Here is a 24,406-nt window from a genome sequence, read left to right on the forward strand (position 1 = left end):
TAAATCACTCACTAAAGGGAGATCCATTTTCCTTGAGAGATGAGGAAAATATTTCAGTTCTCAGAAGCATGCCCACTTTAATTATGCCATTCCATTTCTATGCCAATCTCTCACAGAAAGGTTATAAGGATTCTGAAAATTTGACTTACACTAATTTAAAGCCTTGTTCTGATGTCATCTCTTAATGGAAAAGCAAACCAGTTTCATTTCTGCTTCCCTGGATGGCTTGATGTATGCATGTTAGATACAGTATTTAATGCAAGGGGCCATATCTAGCTCAGGTTACACCAACTCTTACCAGTGATTTCAAGGCTTATGCTCCTACAGTAATTAATTCCTATGAAGGCAGGGTAGAGTGATGCAGAAGACCTGACATCTGCCTTCAGAAAGAGTGCCTACCAGCAGCTGCATTTTGGGAGTAGCCTTTAAGTCTTTATTTGTATGGAGACTTAACTATAAATAAATCCTTTCCAAATAGATCTCTATACACAGCAATGCCTCTTTCTCCCTACCACAAGAAAACAAAGCATCACATGTTCAAATTGTATAAAATACATTTTTCATTGCTCTGCCTTTGTTCTCCTGTGTTGTCAAATGAGTTAGAAGAAACAGATGATTCAAATGAAAACAGACATTCCTAAACATTCTGCATAAGCTTCAGATCTACATACTTCTCTCCAATCTACCAGATGCAGGCTTGGATTTCAGAGTTGCAGTTACCATGAAAGAAAGGGTCCATTATTGAAAAAAAATGGTAATCACTCTTACTATATAAAAGCAGAATAGCTGAATACAAATTTTATGGACTTATTTTGCACAATTCTGGCTTTTCTGTTTATTATATGCAACTTAAAAATACCATAATAATAAGATAAAATGAATTTTGAACCCTTCTCTGCTGTGCAGCTACTGTTTCTGTGAGCAAAGCCAAGTGAATGAAACATCCAGCTGGTTTTTATAACTGTAAAAAAGTTTCAGCCAAGTTTAATTTTTTAAAAATTACTCAACAGAAAGACAGAATACTTTTAAATGAAGGAAACGGAAGAGATTTTGATGAAGGAAACAGAAGTAATGAAGGAGCTTTGTAAAGTTCCACTAGAGACGCTTAGCATTAAAAAAAAAAATCTTAGATCAACTCTCAGCTAGTAATGCAACCTGGATGCATTTAAATATCAAACATGACTGTACCACAGTATTTTCAGTCAGACCTCTCAGGAAATTGCTCTTTTTTTCAATATGTTATCAGTGTTAGCCCTTTTGAGTGATTAAGTGTGACCTATTCAAAGGCAAAACACCATATGTGTAACTCTTTCATGATAAAAGAAAGTGGTAAATATGCCTCTGCCTTGTACCTTCACCCTCCTCCTCCCTCCCCACGAAGGTCAGTCCCTGGGGCACTATCTTGGAGAGCTTAGGGCGATTACATGGCTGGATCTCTATAGAATTCACTGAAGCTTACCTGTGATGGGGTTGTCACATTGATTTCTGGGACAAAGTTGTCATCAAATAAGTTAATGATGTTCTCCTGTTGCAACTCCTTCGTGGGTGTGAGTTTAGGCAGTGGTGGAACTGGTGGACCTTTCCTCAGCTAGGCAGACAGTAAAAATGTCACAGACTAGTTCAGGGATAAAAGAAAATCTTTAAGCTAGACCTAAACAAATTGTTTTAGGTTTTTACTTTTTACTACTGGCTGCTTCACCCTAAATAAGCCATGGGAATAAGCCATGTATTGAATGGAACTGTTTAGCTGTTCACCACCAAGTACTTGGAAATAAACATTATGGGAAGAGCAAAACAACCCTATTTGAACTCAAGGTTTCAGATTTGATACAAAAGCAACTCTTGGTTATTTTTTTTTCTGCTGTGACAGGTACACAGCACAAGACGCTAGCTCTTCTAGGCGGCCAATAGCTGGAAGGGTGATACTGCACAGAAACAATGCCTCTAAAGCTTTTTGGCTTCTTGAGTTCATTTGTGTTTCACTTTGGGATTTTGTCACTGCCCACCTGTTGCTAGCCTTAGAGTGTACTTAATGCTAAGACCATATAATCTCTGGGACCTATAGCACTTCAAAGGTGCCTAGTTCACTATATTCCTCCTGCTCTCCAGAGATTCACATTACTGTGACAAACTAGTTGCTTGGAATAATACCAAATAGTATTGGATAATTTTTAAATCTATAAAAAACCCAATAAAATAAATCCACAAAAAAAAAATCCTCAGGTGGTATAGTGATACAAGACCATCAGCACCAATGAGGCTGAGTCCTACCAGGTGAATACTCAGGCAGTGAGTTGCCACATTTTGGGAGACCAGAGAAAATAAGCATGCTCACTAGATACAAAATTAGATGTGCAGACAGCATAGAAACAATCAGCACAGAAGGTATCCCAATTCCAAAAACATCTAGAACATCAACACAAGTCTTTGATATGCACATGAAGTATCATACACAACTCATGCTACAGATGGAACTAATGAATTAAACCAATTCTTATTTTACCAATACCAGTGAGAATACAAGTTGCTCCATTGATTAAAACAGTGTCAAACTTCCCAAACAGTGTTTGAAACAACCAATAAGACTTTAACTATCAGTAATTAGCAGAGCAGTATTTCAGCTAGCTTTATTTTCATTGTTTTAGAGATTGGCCAGATCAGTGATATTCACTGGCTAATTTTTCCTAACGTAAGCATAAATTTGAAGATGAATAAAGAGCAGAAATATATAATGTACAAAAATTCACATGGAAGTTTCAGAAATAGGCTTTTCAAACTGTCATTGCTGGTATATGGGTCCTTAGAGACAATGCAACTTTTTAAGAAGTATTTTGCTTTGTCACTGCAAGTCTCATCAATTCACCAATCACCTAACATTTTCTTCATTCCCCTAATATAAAAAAACATTTTCTATTCATGTTGTGACACAGGGATGAACAACTGATGAACAGAACAGATGGCAACAGAACCAATAGCCTCCCAGCCACTACTCAGTCACAGCCTAGATGAAAAACCCACCATGTACATCATCTCAGCTATCTTTCACTGCACAACAGGTCAGGTTCATCTGCTAGGTATCTCCTTACCTGTGTAGGTGACTTAGGTCGGGCTGGTGCCGGAGACCCGGGTGCCAGCATATGATTGGGACTAGCAGTAGGGCTAGGTAGTGGAGAGACCTCCTCTGGTGGAGACGGTGTTTTTGCAAAGCGGAGTGGACCTGAATCACTAGACAGAAGCAAAGGAATGGCAAGGACATATATATCTTGCTGACTTATCACCTTGCAACAGTTGAACTGTATCCCTGATGTAATGTCAGTGACCACAAAAGAGAGTACACATTGGAGATGAATGAAGCCATATAGTGACTAAAAGTAAAATTCCAATTAAAGACAATTAAAATTCAGTGTTAAAGGAAGTTTTAATTTTGAATGATCTTGATTTTTGGAACATTTGTTTACCTGATCATTGTAACTTGAAGAAAACAAGAGTACCTGCATTTTTTCAGATTCTGCACTTGAAATACCTCTTCACTTATAAATTTGTAACTAGTATAAAATGTGACATGGATCTACTGTCTTTATTTCACACACTTCTTGGAACAGAACACTCTGAAAAAACCATGGGAAGGCATAACAAAAAATACTGCAAATAATTTTAAAAGCTCAGCAACTTCAGAAAGGTTTCAATAAAACAGAACACAGTCAAGATTATTATAAAGATATCACTATTTAGAAGGACAAATTGCAACAATTTTAAACAAGCAGCAGTCTAGTGACTTCAACAGAGCTCTGCTGATACTAAGAAAAGATCTGATGAAGTCATAGAAAGCATCTGCACTTCCCATGAAAGGTGGGAAACACTATGCTTTTCTGGTGCAAACACTGAGAAAATATCCAGCTACCTAGATATGCTTAAAGCTTACAATGAGGGAGGCTATGAACTACAGTACTCAACAACCACAGTACTCAGTAGAAGCGACTCGTACACATCCTCAGGGAGAGCAGAAGCACTACCTGATTGAGACCACAGCATAAACATGATCCTAATTCTAACACAAGAAAAACTGTTCTTTGGAAGGACAAACTCAGCTCACACTCACCACCTCTTTCTGTGGAAATATTAAAAGAGAAAAAAATAAGCAGGCATTAAGAAATTTATGTTCCAGGGTATAATCTTTGCCTACAGGACAGAGTATTGAGTAGCACACAAGTTCTTAAGATGTTTCTTTTTATGCAGTTCTTTAAAAGAAAGATTAGATATTGTACTTGTCTTGTATCAACTTCTCATGCGTCTAAAATGGAAAGCTATTTTATCTCATGAAGACCCACTTAGTAGTCTTTTAGACTATCATCACTAATAAGGGAAGTCAAAATCTATCCAGATTTTCACACAAGGCTCTGAAAATAGGACAGCAAAAGACAGTAACAAAGTAACAGAAAAAATGGATTTTCAGAAAGCTTTTTTAAAGTAAGTTCACAGCACATCAAATGACATGTAGTAATTTGCAGTAAAAATAATTTTGTTACATAATTCTTTTTTTTCCCAGTAATGGAATGAATAATTCAGTGGGAATGAGCATGTGCATGTTGGACATGGGTGTAAAAGACACAGGTGGATAAAATACCTGCTGTTTACAAAATGCGCTGGAAATCTTCCAACACTACATTATTTTACATTGCATAAAAGTGTTTTACAAATCCTTTATGGGAATATAGTCCAAATTGTGAGTCCATCCTAAATGGGCCAAAGTTAAGAGCTCCGAAGGCAATATGTAATAGATGAGCACATGGATTATCACCGAAATAAACTAAAATACAAATTCTAGTGATGTGCTTATAAAGCAGTTCTGAATTTTGCATTACGTCAGAAGTTTCAGATTTCATTCTTTGTTCTTCCGAATTGAGATTAAATCAAATTAATATCTTCCATATTTTTGAGGCAGACGTTATGTTGTTTGGTTAGTCTTAATTGTTGCTAATCTACCTCCATCTTGAGGGCAAATTAGCAGTAGCTATGTGAGAAACCAATTAGTTCTTATTTATGCCTCAACATTATCTGGCTTTTGTGTTATAAACCGATTTTCTGACATTGGGTGGAAAATTTCTACATGGGCTGAGCAGTAAGACGTGCAGAAGGTGGCTAGCACACACGAGGAGGTAGAGACCGCTGGCATTACAGTCCCTAAGCAGGCAACCCCGTTAAAGAATGGAAACTTTGCCTGACAGACAATCAGGGCAGACACGTCTTCTACCACGGCGCTGCAAGAGCCTCCCTCTGCAAGCGGGGAAATCCGCGCCGTCCAGCGTAAATTCCCCTGACTAGCCAATGGTCGTCCCACAAGGAGCGGACTGTGGGAGGAGCCTGAGCACATAAAAGCATTTAACCGCGCTCCAACCAAACCCCGCTGTCTCAGTTTCTGAGCCGAGGGGCTTCTCTAGAGGTTTGCCTCGGTCGGCCCGTGCTCCCTTCTTCTTCCCTGACTCTCCGCCCTCTCCTCATGCGGTCCGTCTAGTCTTAAAAGCGTCACCGCTTCCGGCAGCAGCCTGCCCGCCGCTCCGCCCCAGCGCCTGCTCCCCGCATCCCACCGCCCTCGACGCGGCACCGTCCTGGCTGCGGCCATGGAAGCCGCGCTCTGGCGAGAGCTGCGCAGCCTCCCCCCGGCAGGGAGCGCAGGCTCCACCTGCTGGTGGATGCCGCCGGTGCAGCCCGGGGCTCTGGCGGTCGCCTTCTGACGCTGGCCTGCTTTCTCTCTCTCTCCGTCTTTGTTTTCCCTTCTCTGCTTAACTTTCTATCCCTCTCCAGTAGGGACACATATCCTTCTTTATCATTAAATAGTTCTCAGATATAATAATTGCCTCGTTTGTGCTTGATTTTGTCCAAGAAATCCATTAAAAAGAATCACCTACGGTTTCCCTTAGAGTGGGATGTGAAAAGCTATGAAACATTGTTCAGATTGCTTATGACTAGCTGGGATTAAATGGAAATTCAGGCTTTGTATAATAACTCTAAATATCATTGTGTCTTTATAAGTCTCACTGTTTTACATTTCAACCTTTTCTGCACATCAGTATTAGAAATAAAATTATGGCAGAAATGCTACATTTGTTGAAAGTACAGAAAGTACACCTCTGGTGCCAGTACAGAAATACTGTACTGGCATCTCCTGACCTTTAGAAAGCACCATCTGATTTTAAACTCCTTTTGGTTTTGTGCTTTAAAACAAGATTTTGCCTGGAAGTCCTTAAAAAAATGGTATTTTGTGACATTCTCTTTATTTCAGCTTTTTTTGCTTTTATGATGTGCCCTCAGATCTTTACTTTTCCCCGTAAGTAGAAAAGATGAAAGCTGACATTCAAAGTTTGGGATTCTCACCTAATATTAGGAGCTATATCATTATAATAATAATATATAATAATATATCATTATTTCAAGGCTTTAAAAAAGTATGAGAGTTAGCAACATAGCTGTAAACTAAGCATCTAAGAATAAATGAGCTATACACTTGGTGCAAATTGATGTAACAGTCTACAATGAGCTTGGCTAAACTGAAACAGCCTTCATTCTTTTTTGTTTTTGAAAGGACTTTCTAGAAAAATAGTCAGTGAAGAAGGAAGCTTTGCATTTACTCCTGTTGAGAAGAATTTCATCCCAGATATCTTCATCTACCATCCTGAATACCATCCTGAACAAATAATGCCTGTTACCATGTGTAGGTGTTACACATGGTGTAGGTGATTACTACCTGTGCTGAAACCCACAAAGCCTAGAGCAATGCAATTCATTAAGAAGGCAATAAATTCACCTTGGTGCCCCTTGAATGGTGAAGGCCTTGTCTGCATGCTGATCCCCCAGCTTTGTCATCACTTCATATAGCTTGTGACATAACTGTGAAAACAAAACAGTTGCCTGAGTTTATGTGAACAACTATAGTCATGATTAAAAGGACATTATTAAAATGATAAATCTGCTTTGATAAATGATTACTTGATAATTTTATGTTACAGTATAAACGCCTTCCACAAATTCTCAGTGCCACAAAAGCCTAAAGAGAAACCCATCAAAATCCACAGAATCAACGATAATAGCAATGCTTAAAAAACATGAGCTGTTTTTTAGAGAACAAGTTCATAAGTATAGCTGACTGCTATGTGAGCTCTGATGAAGGAGGTCATTTGAAGTTAAAAAGCAACATGGGCAACCAAGAAGATCCATGTTTTCTCCTGAAAAATCTAATCCAAATTTTCAGAGATTCAGTAAAGTGAATTTTCAAAAAAATTTTGCTTCCAATTTGAAGGTTGTTATAGATAATACACTCCCATTTAGCCAGGTGCATTCACAAGATCCTCAGTGAAACTGCTTGATTTGCCTAAGAGTCACTGATAAAATGTTGCATTGCTGACAATGCATATAGCAGACTTGAAGGGAATGTTTGTCATGTTTTTTTCCTACTGATTAAAGCAAAGAGGTGCTTAACAATTGGACACAGCAAAAATACTGAAGGCAACAGTAAACTATAAAAATAGAAAGTGAATTTAGTGCTACAACTGATAATGCACTGCAGTCCAAAATTGTAGGGGTTGCTCCTTCCTTAAGGAGAGAAAAAATATGGCAAGTAGAAATTAATATTATGATTATAGCACAAATCTGGATCTATGGCAAATTCTCATGTGTGCCTCTGCTAGATTTTTACTATAAGGTATTTTTTGTCTGTCATGCATATCATAATCCATTATACATGAGATAGTCAGTTTACTCACTAAAGCTATTTCCTTGTGAAACTTGGCTTCAAGGCTGGATACATTTTTGAAGGTGTTCACATAGAAGCCAATTCGTCTACGAAGGATGGCACAAAGGAAGGAAAGAGAGAATAAAAGGTATGTGTGGGAGGGACACAAAGGCAGATTAATTAACTTTTTTTCTGGACTACAAACAACATTCATGAATATTATTCTCAGCAAAGCAAATGATGAAATGTCAAAATTTCAGACTAATTTGTTCATGATTATTTCCATTAGTGTTAAGATATGCGTTTCACACCATCCAGTCAACCAAGCTGAGACTACTTCACATCAGATGTCTTCAGCTTTTTTTAAAGAAGAGTGGAAAAGGATGGTCTCAACTACAGCACAAGCACAGGGAAGGAAAGATGCTCTGGGCTTCCATCTCCCGCCAGACTGCACACAACCATTTCTTGAAAGGAGAAAGGTACCATTCCAGCACTGTGAGCCCCTGTGCCCAAATTTTATCACAGCATCAAGGGGAACCAGTTGCATCTTGGGTCAGCTTTAATGTATACAGCTCAGTACAGCCCAGGCGTGGGCATCCCAAGCTCAGCTCTGAAACACATGCACACGTATATAAAAGAAAAGAATTTAATATAGACTAGACATTTCTGTGTATGTCATCAAGAATCTGCTTACTTGGGGTGAATTATTACATACTTCTCCATTTCAAAAGCAGAAGCTATTTTTTAACGTTTTGTTTTATTCTTTTTCCTACTTAAAACTTCCATAATTTCGCCCAACTTTGATTAATAAAAATTGTCTTTGGAATAAGAATAAGCCTGCAAAATGTCAACTCAATAGATTTTTTTCTTTCTGAAGAATTTTAATAACTAAAGTAAAGGACTCTGAAAGGAATTGCTTACTAAATTATGCATATTGCTCAAATTAAATTCTACCTTTCCCTGAGACTAGCTACTGCTTCTTTATACAAAATTTACTGAAGTAAAAGGGCCCTCACTCTAAGTCATTCATATGCAGTTTTACTTTTAGTAGGCCCATAAAACAAATATCCCTAAGTGCTAAGAAGGTTTACACTGAAATAGGCAGAAATACAGCAAGGAAATCCTCTGTTGGTCTGAAATTAACAGGATTTAATTTAGAAGGCAGAGAAGACAAAGGATACTTCACATTTTCACTCCAGATTGTCAAATGTTAAAGAACATAACACACTAATGAGATGCTTATTTTTCTACTTCTTTTGTTCTCCCATTCATATTGTCTGCATTTTCTGTATAAACACAATTCATAATTAAACATCTTGACTGAATGACCTATGCCATCAAATCATTTAACATTACAACCATTTAACATCAGTGCAGAACTATAAAATCTGTCTTCTGGTGTAGTTATAATAAAAAATGACCTATAAGTAGATCCAAATCACCACAGACTACTCTGTGCTCTAGCATAATTATTTACTCACTAAATGGAAATATTTTTGCATCTCAGAATGGAGATATGCTAATGAATCTTAAGTGCCAACATACATTGAAAAAAATAAGCATAAATACACTTACATTACATATATTTTTGGAGCACTTGCATACATTTTTCCTTTTAATATTTCAGAACGAAATGGAGTGGAATGGATTCAGGATGGAATCTTCAAGAATCCAGCAATCCATTTTCTGTCAGCTCATTAAAATCCCCTGATTCCCTTTCCTTACTCCCCATTTAAAGCCTTGCAAACAGTATCTCTCTAGGCTTACCGTGACCACAGAGATGGCAACTCTTCTTGCAAGTCAGTATTAAACTCTTCAAACACTTTCTGTGCTTTTTGAAATTCTTCCTCTGCCTAAACCAAAATGAAACAGATGACTTCTAAAATCACTACGACATAAAAAAACCAAAATTATTTTTGTGTCGTTTTCTTGGTGAGTCTTTTATAATTTTTATTAACAAAGGATATTACTCAGTCTTACACCATCGAGGCCAATACAGGATTTGCTGTCCCCTCAGTCTCATCAAGAGAGCAAGTTAGGTCCCAAACAGGACTCCTTAGTGAAAGAGGCTGAGCCTGCCTATCACATGAACCAAAGTACTCAAAACACATTTTTGCTTAGAGTTATCATTATTTCTAAGGGAGTAAAAGAAAGAGAAATTTTGTGCTCTGTCTCTGTACAGAAAAAAATACCACCCAATTTCCCCAGGTCTTCTGCCAGCATGTTTCTGATTGTGCTACCTTGGTGATTCTGCCCTCATCTTTTCTTTTTGAGCTCTGCAGGGCTTCTAGATGATGCCTTGCACTGTCGTAGTCCACTAGCTTTCTGCTTCGTTTTGCAATGCGAGTCTGCACAGGGATAGAAATGAAAGTAAATATGAGGAGCAGTTTTAAAAAAGCCATTTAACTAACGTGTTAATTTAGTTTTCGATATATTTTTATTCTTCTTTCCCTGTTGTTCATATATGAATTATTATATCATGTAGGAGAAACATGGACGTGGTAAAAATTACAAACAAATCACATTATTTAAATAAGGAATCAATTTACTAATACTTTGGAAAGAGTTTTCATGGGTATAGGGCTTATGGGACTTAGAATTGAGGTATCAGTGTTACATAAGACTTTTCACATTCTCTAGAACCTGTTAAACTTATGGTAACACTATATTTTCCCCTTATGTATAGTGTAAAAATTCAGCAATTAATGCATTTTTTCTGGAGTTGGAAAAATGCTAATATATACTTCTCTGTATAGTTTTTCTGACATGAACCTAAAATAGTGGAGTTCAAGACATAGATACAGATACAGATACAGATATAGATAGATATAGATATAGATATAGATATAGATATAGATATAGATATAGATATAGATATAGATATACTTTGGTATAGACTTTACAAAGCTATGTAACCCACATGCTGAGAGGGCATAATTACAGCTTGATTTAAAAGTGAGTTTAGGACTGTGCATCACTAATGTTGGTATTCTTAGATTATTTTTTCTTTAGTCCTTGATGTAAATTACAAAGGGGATGACTGTGTGTTACCTGCTCAGTGATTAAACCCTCACAGAAAAAATCCAGTTATGCCCAAACAGTCATATTCAAATATAAAAGTACCTCCTCTCAACTATAGTACTTCTTTATCCTCACACATTTAATTTATCAGTCATTTCTCTGGACTGTACACTAGATGGGCATGTGACAGAAGCTAGAATCTGTATAACATTCTCTTGTGATGTATATTACAAAATCTTTTTATAACTAATTAAAAGACAGGAACCATGGCTTAGATAAAATATACTCATGAGTGCATCCATCTAGCCAATAACAGAAAGCCTGCTTTGCATGTAATTTTTCTGGCATTTTAACAGCTGAAGAGCTTAATGTGTCCTTATTGAAATTGGTTAAAATTATCTCATACCAAAGAAACAGGAGCAGAAAAAAGCATAAAAGTTGCCCCTACAAAGGCTAATTTACTTCCATGTACTACTGCATGAAAAATATTTTTGTTCACTTGGAAAATCAGTCCTGCCTAATGTCAGGAATTTACTTAAGGAACAATATCTTGTGCATTACAGGAGAGCATGACTTTCACCTCCCATCCTTTTTAATTTTTTTTTGCTTGTAATCTAATTTTCAATTTATTTGGCAACTCAAGAGAACTTTAAAACTTGTCCTTTATAGAAAATCATTACTCTACTTTGATATCAGGAAATTGTCCTAGATATGTATCCAGCGTTAACAATGACCCATCCACCAGTTTTTGATGGAAGTCTTCCCAAAGTTCATCACATTTCTGAAAAGGTAGAAAGGAGAAAAATGTACTTAGTAGTTTAATGCCACTCTATACATAGGAGAAATACAAATGTAATTGGCAAAGATTAATCTTTCTGAAGTTTTAAAATGTTCTTTATGGAATTAAATCAGAGCATAAACATAAGGTGAATGAAAAGGAATACCTTGATATTGCAAGTTTAATTCACCACAAATTATTCTTAAACTTAATTATTAGTTTGTGTTTTCATTATTTCAAATACTAAGTGTTATGTGAAAATAAGGATGTCATGGATTCAAGGTGCTTCTTGGAGTTTCATGTCCCTCAGTGTCAGTAACACAGAATCTGTACCTGGCTTAGCTCTTGTGTCTAAGTATGTTCCCTGATGATGAACCTTGCTTACAGAGAAAGGAAGTACAACAAAAAATAGAAGAGAAAATAAAGGGAAAGGTCTTTCTATCTCATTCTTTTTGTGCCTTTAAGGTACATTTGATGGCTGATGCAGACAAGAACTCTGCCTCGTGCTGCTGGAGAACTGGAATGACATATAGGAAACATCTCAACACCAGCTGGCAAAATAAACAAAATCTGCACCCCTGCCACCCTTCTCTGCCCTGAAGGTACAGTGCTTTCCCCCAGTCCTCTTTGGAGCTCTGGTCTAGTCACCAGGAGAAACCCCTGTAGTTTCCTGATTTGCATGAACATATTAATGCAGCTCATGTGACAAGGACTCAATGGGTAAGATTCCTTATTACAAGCAAATCATGTTACATAGACATAGTGCTTGAGGTCCTGGATTCTCCACTGAACTAATCATTAGCACATGTTAAACATCCTGATTCCCTCTTTCTTTGTACATTTCAAAAGTCATTTAACATCCTTCCCTTTGATGGGAGGGAGGTTAATGGGTGTGAGCACTGCTCTGCAGGGCTGTTATCCTCACTGACAAGTCTGGAAAACTTCACATTTTGTCACAGTACAAGCTGGCTTATACTGGGCAATTAATTTCGCTATAAATAAGAAATCCAGCTGGCTCTGTACACCTACCCTTGGGTTGACAGACAGGAACTACAACCTCAATCACATTCCATCCTAACCTGTAGACATCTCCCTGGTCCAGGAGCTGGTCGGTATCAAAGATCAGACCAATGAGCTATCCAGACAGGGTTTTTCAACCCTTTATAGAGTGTTTCATATAATAAACTCTCTCTATTGCCACATGGACATCAGAGTGTGTGCTGTCCCTGTCTCCGACCACTAACCCATGAAACACGTGGCTGTCCTGTGTAATAGAAAACTATTCCCAAGTGTTTGTTTTATTATAACCTACTATATGGCGTATTATAAGTGCTGTGTGATGCCAGCTTTCAGTTCATAATTTCCTACTCTAACAGAGTCCCTAGTGAATTATTAGAATCTATTAAACATGTTTAAAAGGAATACCTAGTTTATTAACACAGCATTTAATCACAGTGGTCTACAAAGCATCACAACATTAGATCATAGCAAGCAACTGCCAGTCTTTGTATCTTGCTGATACGTATTTTGAAGAAATTAAAATAATGGAGATTCTGAGAGCTGGTGGACTCAAACAATATTGCTGAAGGATTCTTTAGGCCATCATCTTTCCTACCACACAGAAGAAGGTCTTTTAAGGGGATCACTTTTGAAACGATTATTTATAACCTAAACTGAACAGATACATAATTTTTTTTTTACTTTAGGCTGAGATCACAGAATTACAGAATCACAGAATTAACTAGGTTGGGAAAGATCTTTGAGATCATCCAGTCTAACCTATGACCTAACACCACCTTATCAATTACAACATGGCACTAAGTGCCACACACAGTCTTTTCTTAAACACCTCCAGAGATGGTAACACCACCACTTCCCTGGGCAGGTGATTCCAATGCCAAATCACTCCTTCTGTGCAAAAATTCTTCTTAATGTCCAGCCTAAACTTCCCCTGACATAGTTTAAGGCTGTGTCCTCTTGTCCTGTTGCTGGTTTCTTGGGAGAAAGACTGGCCCCCACTTAGCTACAACCTCCTTTCAGGCAGTTGTAGAGAGTGAAAAGATCTCCCGAGACTCCTTTTCTCCAGGCTAAACAACCCAAGCTCCCTCACCTGCTCCTCATAAGACTTTAGTTCCAGACCCTTCACCAGCTTTGTCGCCCTTCTCTGGGCATGTTGACATGCTCCAGCATCTCAACATCCTTTCTAAACTGAAGGGCCCAGACCTGAACACAGTACTCAAGCTGTGGCCTCACCAGTGCCGAGTCTAGGGGAAGAATCACTTCCCTGGTCCTGCTGGCCACAATATTGCTGATACAGACCAAGATCTCATTGGCTTTCTTGGACATTTGGGCACACTGCTGGATCACGCTCAGTCTGCCATCAGTCAGTACCCCCAGGTCCCTTTCTGCCTGGCCTCTGTCCAGCCTCTCTGTCCTCAGCCTGTAGTGCTGCAGAGGGTCGTTGTAGCCAAAGTGCAGGACCTGACACTTGGTCTGGTAAAACCTTATATTGTTGGATTCAGCCCATTGTTTCAGACCATCCAGGTTGCTCCTGCAGAGCTCTCCTACCCTCCAGCATATTGAGATTCACACCCAACTTGGTGTCATCTGCAAATTTGCTATTGGTATGCTTGACCCCCTCATCCAGATCATCAGTAAAGATCTTAAACAGGGCTGGGCCCATACACAGATCCCTGGGGGACACCACTAGTGACAGGCCACCAACTGGAGACAACACCATTCACCACCACTTCTCTGGGCCCAGCCATCCAGCCAGTTCTTAAGCCAGTGAAGAGTTCACTTGTCCAAGCCATGGGCTGCCAGCTTTTCCAGGATTATTCCATCGGAGACAGTGTCAAAGGCTTTGCTCAGTCCAAGTAGACAATATCTACAGCCTTCCCCACATCCACCAGGTGGGTCACCTGGTCATAAAAGGACATCAGGTTGGTTAGGCTGGGCCTGCCTTGAAGCGATACGCGGAATAAATAATCTCCACAACTAGAGATAGTTATGAAGTGGGTATGCATGTCAGCGCCTGGCACAAGCAAGATAGCTCTCGTGAAAACCTTATGCCCCGAGCCTCAGTCTGACCCACATTTTTATTCACAAAGATGTTCCATATGCAATACATTGCACAACTTTTTCATGTATATTCAACCCCTGGCCCCACCTGTCCTCACTTTGCATGGTCATCAGATCCATGCCCTTCTGGGCATGCATTGTTTGCTGTGGTGGTCGCACGGGGGTCCCTCGGTGGTCTCTGAGGCTGAAGGCCATGGTCTTCTTCATGACTGAACTTTTGAACTCTTCTCCTTTGCGCGTGCGCTCTTGGACTCTTGGTGCTTATCTGAGTATGTCTGTCGGCCTTGATCAGCTTGGAGACTGAGGAGCTTCTTTATCTGGGTTCTTTGCATCCCTTGGTCTCCTCTGGTATTGTTCTTTATGCAAGAAGCTTCAGAAATTTGCATTTTCTTATGCCCTTTTTACCATGGCACAGGTTTCTTAAGTAAAAGGGTTAAAATTCAACACATAGTTCTACAGGCTAAACTTTAAATGCTTAATTCATATTGCTAACTCAAGTGAATTCCAAAAATCTCTATTTCAGCATCTCCTAAATTCTTCTGTGTGGATGCTATGGAACAGAGAGAGAGAAACAGCAAGCGTTTCTCACAGCAGCTTGTGAGAACTTCCAAGAAGTTGTAAGGATGTGATAACTTGTTAGTATAAACAATCTGCAAATGGTGTTTTTCTACTTTGTCTTTCTGTTCTTCTCAAGGACAGTGTAAAAGAAAAGTATTTTTGTTAACTAGCCAATCAAATAGAATGTGCCTTATCACTCGATTTAAACCATACAGTTCCCTTGAATAAAACCTTCTTTTACTCTTTCTACAGTACTGCCTCTCGCCTGTTCCTGTGTCATTCTCGGTGCAAGAGTGATACATCTGGCTGGGTCTGATCCCCAGGCCATCCCTGTAGGTCCTGTGTAATCACACTCAAGATGATCTGTTCCATAACGGTGCCAGGCATCGTTGTCAGGTTGAGAGATCTGTAGTTTCCTGGATCCTCCTTTCAGTCCTTACAGATGGGTATTACATTGGCCAGCTTCCAGTCATCTGGGACCTCCCAAATAACCAAGACTGATGATAAATGATGAAAAACAGCTTAGTGAGCTCTTCTGCCAGCTCCCTCATCACTCAGGATGGATCCCATCTGGTCCCACAGGCTCGTAAACATCGAAGTGGCTCAGCACTGCTTCTGGCAGTTAGGATCTTACAGGGGATCTATTCTCCTCCCTGTCCCAACCTACTAGCTTTAGAGGCCATCTGTCCCGAGGATGACCTATCTTATTCTTGACAATTGAGGCAAAGAAGGTGTTAAGTACCTCAGCCATCACTGGTAACTATATTCCCCACCATGTCCAAGAAAGAATGCAAGTTTTTCTTGGTCCTTCTTTTGATAGTAATATATTTATAAAACCACTTTTTATTATCCTTTACAGAAGTGGCCAGGTTTAAGTTCTAACTGAGCTTTTGCTACTCTAATTGATGCATAAATCTACCTTTGTGATTATATACCAAAAAAATTCAGGAAATTTTGTAGTATTGCCCATAAGTCTATTGCCCATAAAACAATTAAAAAAACCTAAATTGATCAAACAAAAAAATATGTATCTTAAATTAGGCAGTTTGGAAGTTGGGTGCTTTCAAAATCAAAATCCTTTGCAACAGGGAAGTGTAGAAGAAGGCAAGAGAAGAAAAGCAATCTGTACACTGCTCTGTATTCAGGTTTACTGTAAACTGTATTATCAAGGAGGCCTTACAAACTGAATCCCAGGGGATTAAAAACTTCATCGACAATCATTTGCACTGTCTTGTCACCACCATCACATTTGCTGACAGACTTCCCCCAGAACTGAGGCTCTTTAAGTGGGCAATTCAGAGCACCTCAAGATAAATTCCTGCTGTGTTGTCTAAAAAAGCCTATTCTTCTCTAATCACTGGAGGAAGGTAAAAACCAAAAAAAAACCCAGTGTCCTGAACTCTAATTTGCCTTTAAATTCCATATTCTTCTTAGAGAGAAGTGAGTGTCTCATAAGATATCCTGTTTAGTACGACTGGCTTAACAGTTGTTACACAGCACAAAAGGATAAGCAGCTTTGATAATTTTTAACATTCTTTTGAGCTGACAATACTGACTATAAAATTGCATGTAAGATACCTTTGTACAAACTTGTCAGTCAGATGCTGTCAGGACCAATTCTGCTCACACTGAGTTATCTCAGTGGGAGCTTTTATCAGCTAGTTCATTCAACAGACACTGCAAGTGCTGCATCTGGCCAGCAGGAGCTGCATTTCACAAGATCCATAATTTATAATGCTGAGAAAACAGGATTTAACATGACACGAAGGATTAAGGTCAATTTTGAATGCACACTTCTCCTCAACAGCTCAGATTCATCCATTTGGATCCATAATACTTTTCTACTCTTTCCATACATCTTACCTCTCCAATCATTTTCACATCTTCACGTCCATACCAGTCTGGCTCATACACTTCATGGAGAGACTCTGTAAGCTTCTTTGAGGCATCTTGCATTCCTGCAGTTAGATAAAAGAGGAATATGTAAGTGCAAACTACAAGAAGTAGTTGCTAATATCTTTATTTTCAGCCACATGTAGCCACAATGCTCTTCCCTCTGGCAAATTTAGAAAAGAGATACCTGAACTTGGGGACAGCACTGTAAGGGACGTGTTTTTATGAAGAGTCTTGTATGGTCTCCCAGTAGGTTTAAAAGTTTGTGGAGCCCAGTGCCTATTTATGTTTGCAACAGGGTGGTGCATGCAGAGTGTGAAGCCAAACTGATCAGTCACTATTGAAGTGACTTGCTTTGGCTCTTTCGTTGATAGGTGGAACAAGAACAGGGACTATTGATGCTTATCACTCTGGTTTAAATGTAAAATAGCTTCAACGACATTATGAGAAAGAGCCTAAATATATCTTCAGTGAGATCAGTTTGACCCCAATGAATAAATAAACACCCTCAGTGAAGGCATTGGGGTTTGCATTTTGATACAGCATGAATCCATTAGATTTTGAATATGGTTCTGAATCCAGTGAAACTCATCTCACCTAACATTCTAAGAGTTCAGAATAAGTAATTTTAAAATGACAACTTTTATTTCAACTTCTTTGGAAAATCTCAATACTTGAATTTCTTACTTAGCATTAACTTTTTTCCTTAAAAAAGCACATTTTTTTTCTAGTCAAAATCTGTTTGCTATCTTGAAAATATCTCTAAGTATGATCTTCAGATTTAACTCCTCAGAAAATGAATTTAGGAATAACATCAATATTTTTGTTTTCTGCACAAAGAAACATTCACAAGTAGAAAAGGAAAACTAATTTGAAACTTGAACGTGTAGAAGACCAGACTTGATCTAGTCAGTTGCTATTCCATCATGCACTCCCAAAACACAGGCTGTTAATATGAGAATAAAGTAAATACAGGGATGCACACTTAAAAGAAAATAGTAGTCTGTGGAATGGACAGGATAGAAAACAGATACTAAAAAAGCTGAAAGTACATGCTTGTTCTCAGTCCTTGAGTACACAAGAGAGAATGGCACGGGGGAGAACAAGTACAAAGGAAATACTGGTGTTTAGAGGGTACAAGCTTTCACCCTTAAATCAAAAGGTACTAAGCCAAAACAGAATCTCTGATCTCTTCAGAAATTATCTTGGGGGTAGTTTTTAATGACAGAGCTCATCTTAGACTATTAGGATAGCAAAAGAATTAAGATGTATTTCTTCCTTTTCTCCTTCATAGTTAATTCTTAGGATGATGTATCTCCAGCTAAGTATGTGTTCTCCTGAATAAAAAGGACTTTTTTTTTTTTTTTTTTTGCCTTAGAATTTACCAAATTAGAATAAAATACAGATGATCTTCACATATATTTTCAGGCAGGAGTTATTTAAAATCTTTAATGTTGCTGCAAATTAATCTACTCAAGAGGTAAGGCAAAACCAATTTAGTATCTCTTTGCTTAAGAAGGTTGCTTCTCTCCAGTCAGGGTGAACATACAAACCAGGAGAGTTTGTTCATCCCTGCTCACACTTGATCCTTTCTGATACCTGAACTTTTGCCCTAAAGCACTCTGAGTGTAAACCTGTGGCAGAGGTTCCTGCAGCAGGCAGGCTAGCATAGCTGCTAGATAATTCCTCCTGCAGCTTGCACTCAGCTTGGTCACAGACCATGTTGACACCTTTTCCTAGACTTTCTTTCTTAAGTACTACAGGACTCAGGCATATATCTGCTTAAGAGAATAAATAAAATTCACCTAATGTGCCATGCTTGAGTTATATCAAAACTGCACCAACTTTTACACTTTTTTCTGTTCTGAGAATTGGATAATCCTTCATTCCACCACATTCCTGTAAAAACCATCAGTCAAGTCCAGCTGCAGTGTCAGGGAAGTGGGCAGTAAAGTATTTGGCTTTTTCAGTCAGGGGCTTCAATCTGAAACTTCCAGGCTAATATCATCCATCCTACTCCCTCTGACAGCATCTATACCAGGTTTACTGCAATACATCAAATGAGGAAAAAGGTAAATACCAATCCAGTGAATTCCCATTCTTTTTCATACCTCTAGACATAAACTTACAGTGTCCAATGATTTTTTTTTTGGCAGGTTTTCACATAGAGTTATTCCTTACACATTGATACCTTTTATGCGTTATTCAGCACTAAATTTAAGAGGATTAGTGTCTTAGTCATAGACTCCAGGCTGTCTCTCTTGACTGTTTTTAACTGCTATCACTGAGAAAGATAAATTGTTAAAAGTAAGTCATTAAAGTACTAAGAAATATGAAAAGTACTAAGAAATGTGAAAAGAATTTTTATTGCTGACGAACTGTTTGAAATTTATATTTAGTATCAATTATTTCATTCAATAGTACTTGTTGGTAATTGGGTCCTTTATTTAATAGCTAAGAGTGCCAAAATATTTGCATCACTTAGGAAAAATTTTGCTAAATAATCCAGTTACTGAAGATTGAACTTCCCAGATTAAATTATTCCTATTTCTATGGGAAAGAGTCCCTGTCCCTGGAACCTCCAAAAAATTCTAGAGGCCTCCTTGTGATAGGGATCCTGGGGGTGGCAATGCAGAGACATTCTCATTAAGCCCACCAGAGAAGGGGGAGGGTAGGAGACTCTTTACCATCACAGTTCCAATGTACTCAGGCTCTCATGGAGAATGAGACAGACCTGAAAAAGCATGTTGGCTGTAAAACTCATATACTGTGGGGTCTCCTCACTCCCCTGTAGAGAGTGAGGAGACCCCACAGTATATGAGTTTTACATATCATATCATTCACTAGCCTGAATGATGGAGAAGTTTCCATTTTCCTGATTGGGTGAAACATCTTGGTCTGACTCTTAATATTACTTATGTGGTTTTTCAGGGAAATTACCTGCCCTGCCATAAGGGTTGTATTTGTTATTGCTAGTAATCCATTAGAGTTTCCACTGGAACAAGTCAATAATTTCATTATTCATGAATAAATTTTGCAGAAAGAGGATGAATCGTTTTATGGCTTTTAAGAAATTACATGACTGATTTTAAGATTTCTGTGTCTGAAGGATATGTGCAGTTCTGTCAGCCACAGACTGACAACTAGGCAACAGAACTGCTTACAGACCTGAAAAATCTCCCTTTCCCTTACTGTACACCAGTTCTTCTTTATCACTACATTAAGCCACCTGAAGTGTATGATGCTTTCTTTTCCTCATGCAGGACTACTTGTTACCTCTGTCACCTTGCCATCTGCACAGAGATCCAGGTTTATTCTTCCCCATCTGCACTGGTAGTTGCAAAGAGCTTGGGGTAGAGAATGGGTGACTGATTTAGGGTTTCTATAACAACTGGCCCGTAAAACCATTCAAGTCCCTCACAGCTCTCAAAAGCTTTAAAAATAAACCATGAAATATAAAACCCAGATACATATTGACAAGGAGACTGGAAGACACACAAGACTGAGGCATGAGTTGACTAAAGCTATGGGGGATAGCACACAGTCTCATCATACAAACACCACTGATACACAGCAGACATTAAACTATCTTGCAGGTGAAATAAAATGGCACATAAAAGCCATTCACAAGTTCAACAGCTTTATGGCATGGTTCCTCTGAGTCCCTGAATAACCAAAAAGAAAGATTACGGTCCAGCTAAGACTAAGAAACTAGAAGTGTCAGTGATCAAGAGAAGGAGTCTAAATACAGCAAAAATTCTTTTAAGGATATGTGATACTAAACCTCAAATTGTGAAGTATATTAAAATGAAGGGATAGAGGGTCATAATAAGGCTTAATTTACTCTTCCTTGCTTAAATCTCCACCTGTATATTGTGTCTACATCTGGAGTCCACAGCACAAGAAAAATGTGGATCTGTTAGAGTAGGTCCAGAGAAGGCCACAAAGATGTTCAGAGAAATGGAGAACCTCTCCTACAAAGACAGACTGAGATAGCTGGGATTATTCAGCCTGGAGATAAGGCTCTGAGGAGACTTCCTTTTGTCTTGACAGTAATTAATGGGAGCTTATTGAAAAAGAGGGAGAACAACTTTTTATATAGGTGGACAGTGGTAGGACAAAGGGGAATGAATGGTTTAAACTAGAAGAGGAGAGGTTTATATTAGATGTTAGGAGGAAATCCTTTACTCAGAGGGTAGTGAAACACTGGAACAGGTAGCCCAAAAAAGTGGATGCCCCATCCTTGGAAGTGTTCAAGGTCAGGTTGGATGGGGTTCTGAGAAACCTGGTCTAGCGAGTGGCATCCCTGACTATGGCAGGGGGATTTCAACTAGATAATCTATAAGGTCCCTTCCAACCCAAACCATTCTATGATTCTATGAAATCATACCTGGATTTGTACTTCGTACTTCCAATATCAAGTCACTCAGAAGTCATGAAGCAAAATGAAACTTATTATTGAAGTTAAAATCCCAAAACCCTTTAAAATGAACTGCTTCTCTGATACATCCAAGAGTATTAGGATGTCAAGTGCATTATTTTCCAATAATTCCAATATATGCGGTTATATGATTGACCTTTTTATCTACAAAATGCCCAATGACAGCATGACTCCAAGTCTCTGACATCTTTGGTGCAAAAATCCCACCCAAGTTCCTAAATATGAGGGTAACCATGTTTTTGTGCATAGATACCTCAAAAATCTTTTAATGATAGCAGTCATTCAAAGAATTGCAACAAAGACACTGTAGCAGGTGCGTCAGTCATCCAAAATCTGGTCTTTGGCACTACTGACCTAGTCATTTTTGAGGAAGCCTCAGGCAGAAATGTGTATTGTGCTCCACTATCTCACTGTACAGTAGCAATGTGTGCCAATATGTGTGCCAAGGACACCCACTGCTGGCTTTTTGTCTTTGACATTTTTAAGGCTCTCATGAGTGCTTCTGACTGGCTCTTTTTTAAGATATGTAGATAATAAAGTGCTAGCAAACACTTCTCATTCTGAGTAAGAAAGTCAGTCCAAATTACTTAAAGGCAGCAACAAGAAAACAATGCTTAACAGAAAAGCTTTGCTAAAAAGGCAAAACTAAAACAATGGAAAATTTTACACCAAGATAAACACAAAACTTGGTGAAAAAAGTAGTCCATTAGAGAGCAAAAGGACCATGAGTGTAGAGTAATAGGAAAAGAAGAGAAGGATAGAGAAAGAAGATGAAACAGAGAGGAGTGTTATCACCAATACAGAAATCAAGGCAGCATGTAAACAGTCAGTTTATGTGACAGATAAGACATCTAGCAAACAAACAGCACCATCCTACTGCTTCTGAATAACCACCATTCAATGTGTGTGGGGAAGAATAAAAACTGTGAAAGCAAAATTAGCATTCATTGTGTTCCCTGCAGAAGACCAATGCTATAATTTCCTCTAAGAACAAAAGACAAATTTGTCTGGTATGGAATTTTCCTTGGCCAGCCCATCCAGAAAAAAATAAATGGTCAAAGACAGTAAGCTACTGCTTTGCTTCCCCTTTTATAATTTGCATCAAAAAGAGCTTTCTTACTTGCCTGTGAACAGCTGATGAAGTTATTATGTCAGTGAGTTTCAGGGATATTAATACTCATTTGCACAATTTTCCCTACTGGACTGGAGCTAGGTAAAAAATATACATACACACACTCACATATTTATCATATATTTATATTTATATCAAGAAGCTACTGTCTCTCAATCTGTCACCAACTCTTATTCCTTTTCCTTTAGCCTCCAGTTCCTCCAAAGAGTGGTAGCATGAGAAAGAGAACACTTTGCATACAGTGCTCTGTTGAGAGTGCTGGATTTACAAATGTCTAGTAGGATTTAACTGATTGTTTACGTGTCTCTGATATTTAATCACTGGTTAGTGACTTCTGTTACTTAGGTATTCAATGCAGTATCAAGAGACATCACATTTGACTGTTGAACTTAAAAAAAATGGATTAAGCAGCCAGAAATAGATGAGAAATCACATTATCACAGGGAGTGTGGTTTTGGAGGAAGCTCGTCATCCAACTAGGAATAACCTAGAAATGCTACATTTGTGGAGATCAAGCAATCCCTTGCCTTGCATGAGATACTTCATATTCTAGCATTTGCTAGGTGTGTAGACTTTGTGGGTGCTAAAAATGCATGCAACATGAGAATCTGGGGAGCAGCAGATGCACACAAATGTAATATGTAATATAAAGTAATTCATGCTTAAGGGGAAAAATGTCTAAAATAAAAATGGTAAAATGGATTTAACATCTAACGAGCCTCTGACCACGGACAACTTGGAGACAGACTGCCACACTGGAATTAAGAAACTCCTGGTGACAGCATGAGAAGACTGCCTTGTTAACTAACAAATGAATGTGGCTGGCGAGGAGATGGGCTTCCCCGGAACCATCAGGGAACACCCAAGGAAGATCAGCACTAGGTTGATACCATCAATCAAGATAACCGAAGTTGCCAAGAACATACATCTGAATACACAACTTGCCCTGACATGATCAGTGCCTGCCACTACTCAGGAAACAGCAATTGTCCAGCCCTGCACAGTGAAAGAAATGTTCATACATATGTGGGGTTTACAAAAGAAATCGAGGCACCTCTGCCTCAGGCATAAAAAACTGTATAAAACAGCCCCGCTGGAAATGGCATTGGTGAACAGAGGGAGGTCTGATGCAATAGAGGTCAGATCCAGGTTCACCCAGCGCCGGTCCTGGGCTCGACGCTGTCTCTTTGACTGTAGTTTTTGAGGACCATATTTCGGTCATGAAAATAAAATCTTTCACATTTATTAATTTGGCTTTCTAGCTGATCATTTATTACACAAAGGACAGTCAAGGATGCAATACATGGGTCTACATTGAAGGTGCAGAATCCCTAGCATTAGGTTAAAGAGAATCTTACTGGTATTTGTCTTTGTATACTTTAAACAAGCTTACTTGTCTCAATTTTTAAAAAAAGTTTGCTTTATGAAAGCAAGATATAAAACTTAAAAATCACCTTTAATGGCTGCTAAATATCCTCTCAGTTCTCTCTGGAGTCTGGAACCCTCTGCCTGAAAAAGAAGAAAAAAAAAGCATGGAAGTGAAAACACATGTCAGTTGTGTTTAATGCCTTGAAATATGCATGCAGTATGTCTAACAACAAATAAAGGCAATTTCAGGATGTATATAATTAATAGTGTCACGTTGCAAGCATGCGTATAAAAAGAAGGCCTGGCAAAGGAGGTTTGCATAGTGTACTCTCTAGGCTAGAATTTCTGGGTTTATTTTATCAATCATCTGTACAGGGAAGAACTCTACCCAGAGAAAGACAGGTATAT

The 24,406-nt window shown here is 38.6% G+C and overlaps 1 protein-coding gene across 7 annotated transcripts in view; it reads right to left on the reverse strand.

Moving 5' to 3' along the window:
• AMPH (amphiphysin) overlaps positions 1-24,406 on the reverse strand; it is a 130,467-nt gene that overhangs the window by 32,400 nt on the left and 73,661 nt on the right. For 6 of the 7 annotated variants that reach the window (XM_050971749.1, XM_050971747.1, XM_050971748.1 and 3 more), the window contains exons 3-11: positions 24,085-24,139; positions 17,028-17,122; positions 11,433-11,528; positions 9,967-10,074; positions 9,494-9,579; positions 7,758-7,833; positions 6,803-6,885; positions 3,087-3,225; positions 1,460-1,588 (exon numbers count right to left, since the gene is read on the reverse strand). In XM_050971749.1, coding sequence (XP_050827706.1) covers positions 1,460-1,588; positions 3,087-3,225; positions 6,803-6,885; positions 7,758-7,833; positions 9,494-9,579; positions 9,967-10,074; positions 11,433-11,528; positions 17,028-17,122; positions 24,085-24,139 — 867 coding nt within the window. The remainder of the gene's footprint in view (positions 1-1,459; positions 1,589-3,086; positions 3,226-6,802; positions 6,886-7,757; positions 7,834-9,493; positions 9,580-9,966; positions 10,075-11,432; positions 11,529-17,027; positions 17,123-24,084; positions 24,140-24,406) is intronic. The other variant, XM_030234070.2, reaches the window with a different exon arrangement.

The sequence above is a fragment of the Serinus canaria genome, chromosome 2 (assembly GCF_022539315.1).
Source record: "Serinus canaria isolate serCan28SL12 chromosome 2, serCan2020, whole genome shotgun sequence".
NCBI lineage: Eukaryota > Metazoa > Chordata > Aves > Passeriformes > Fringillidae > Serinus > Serinus canaria.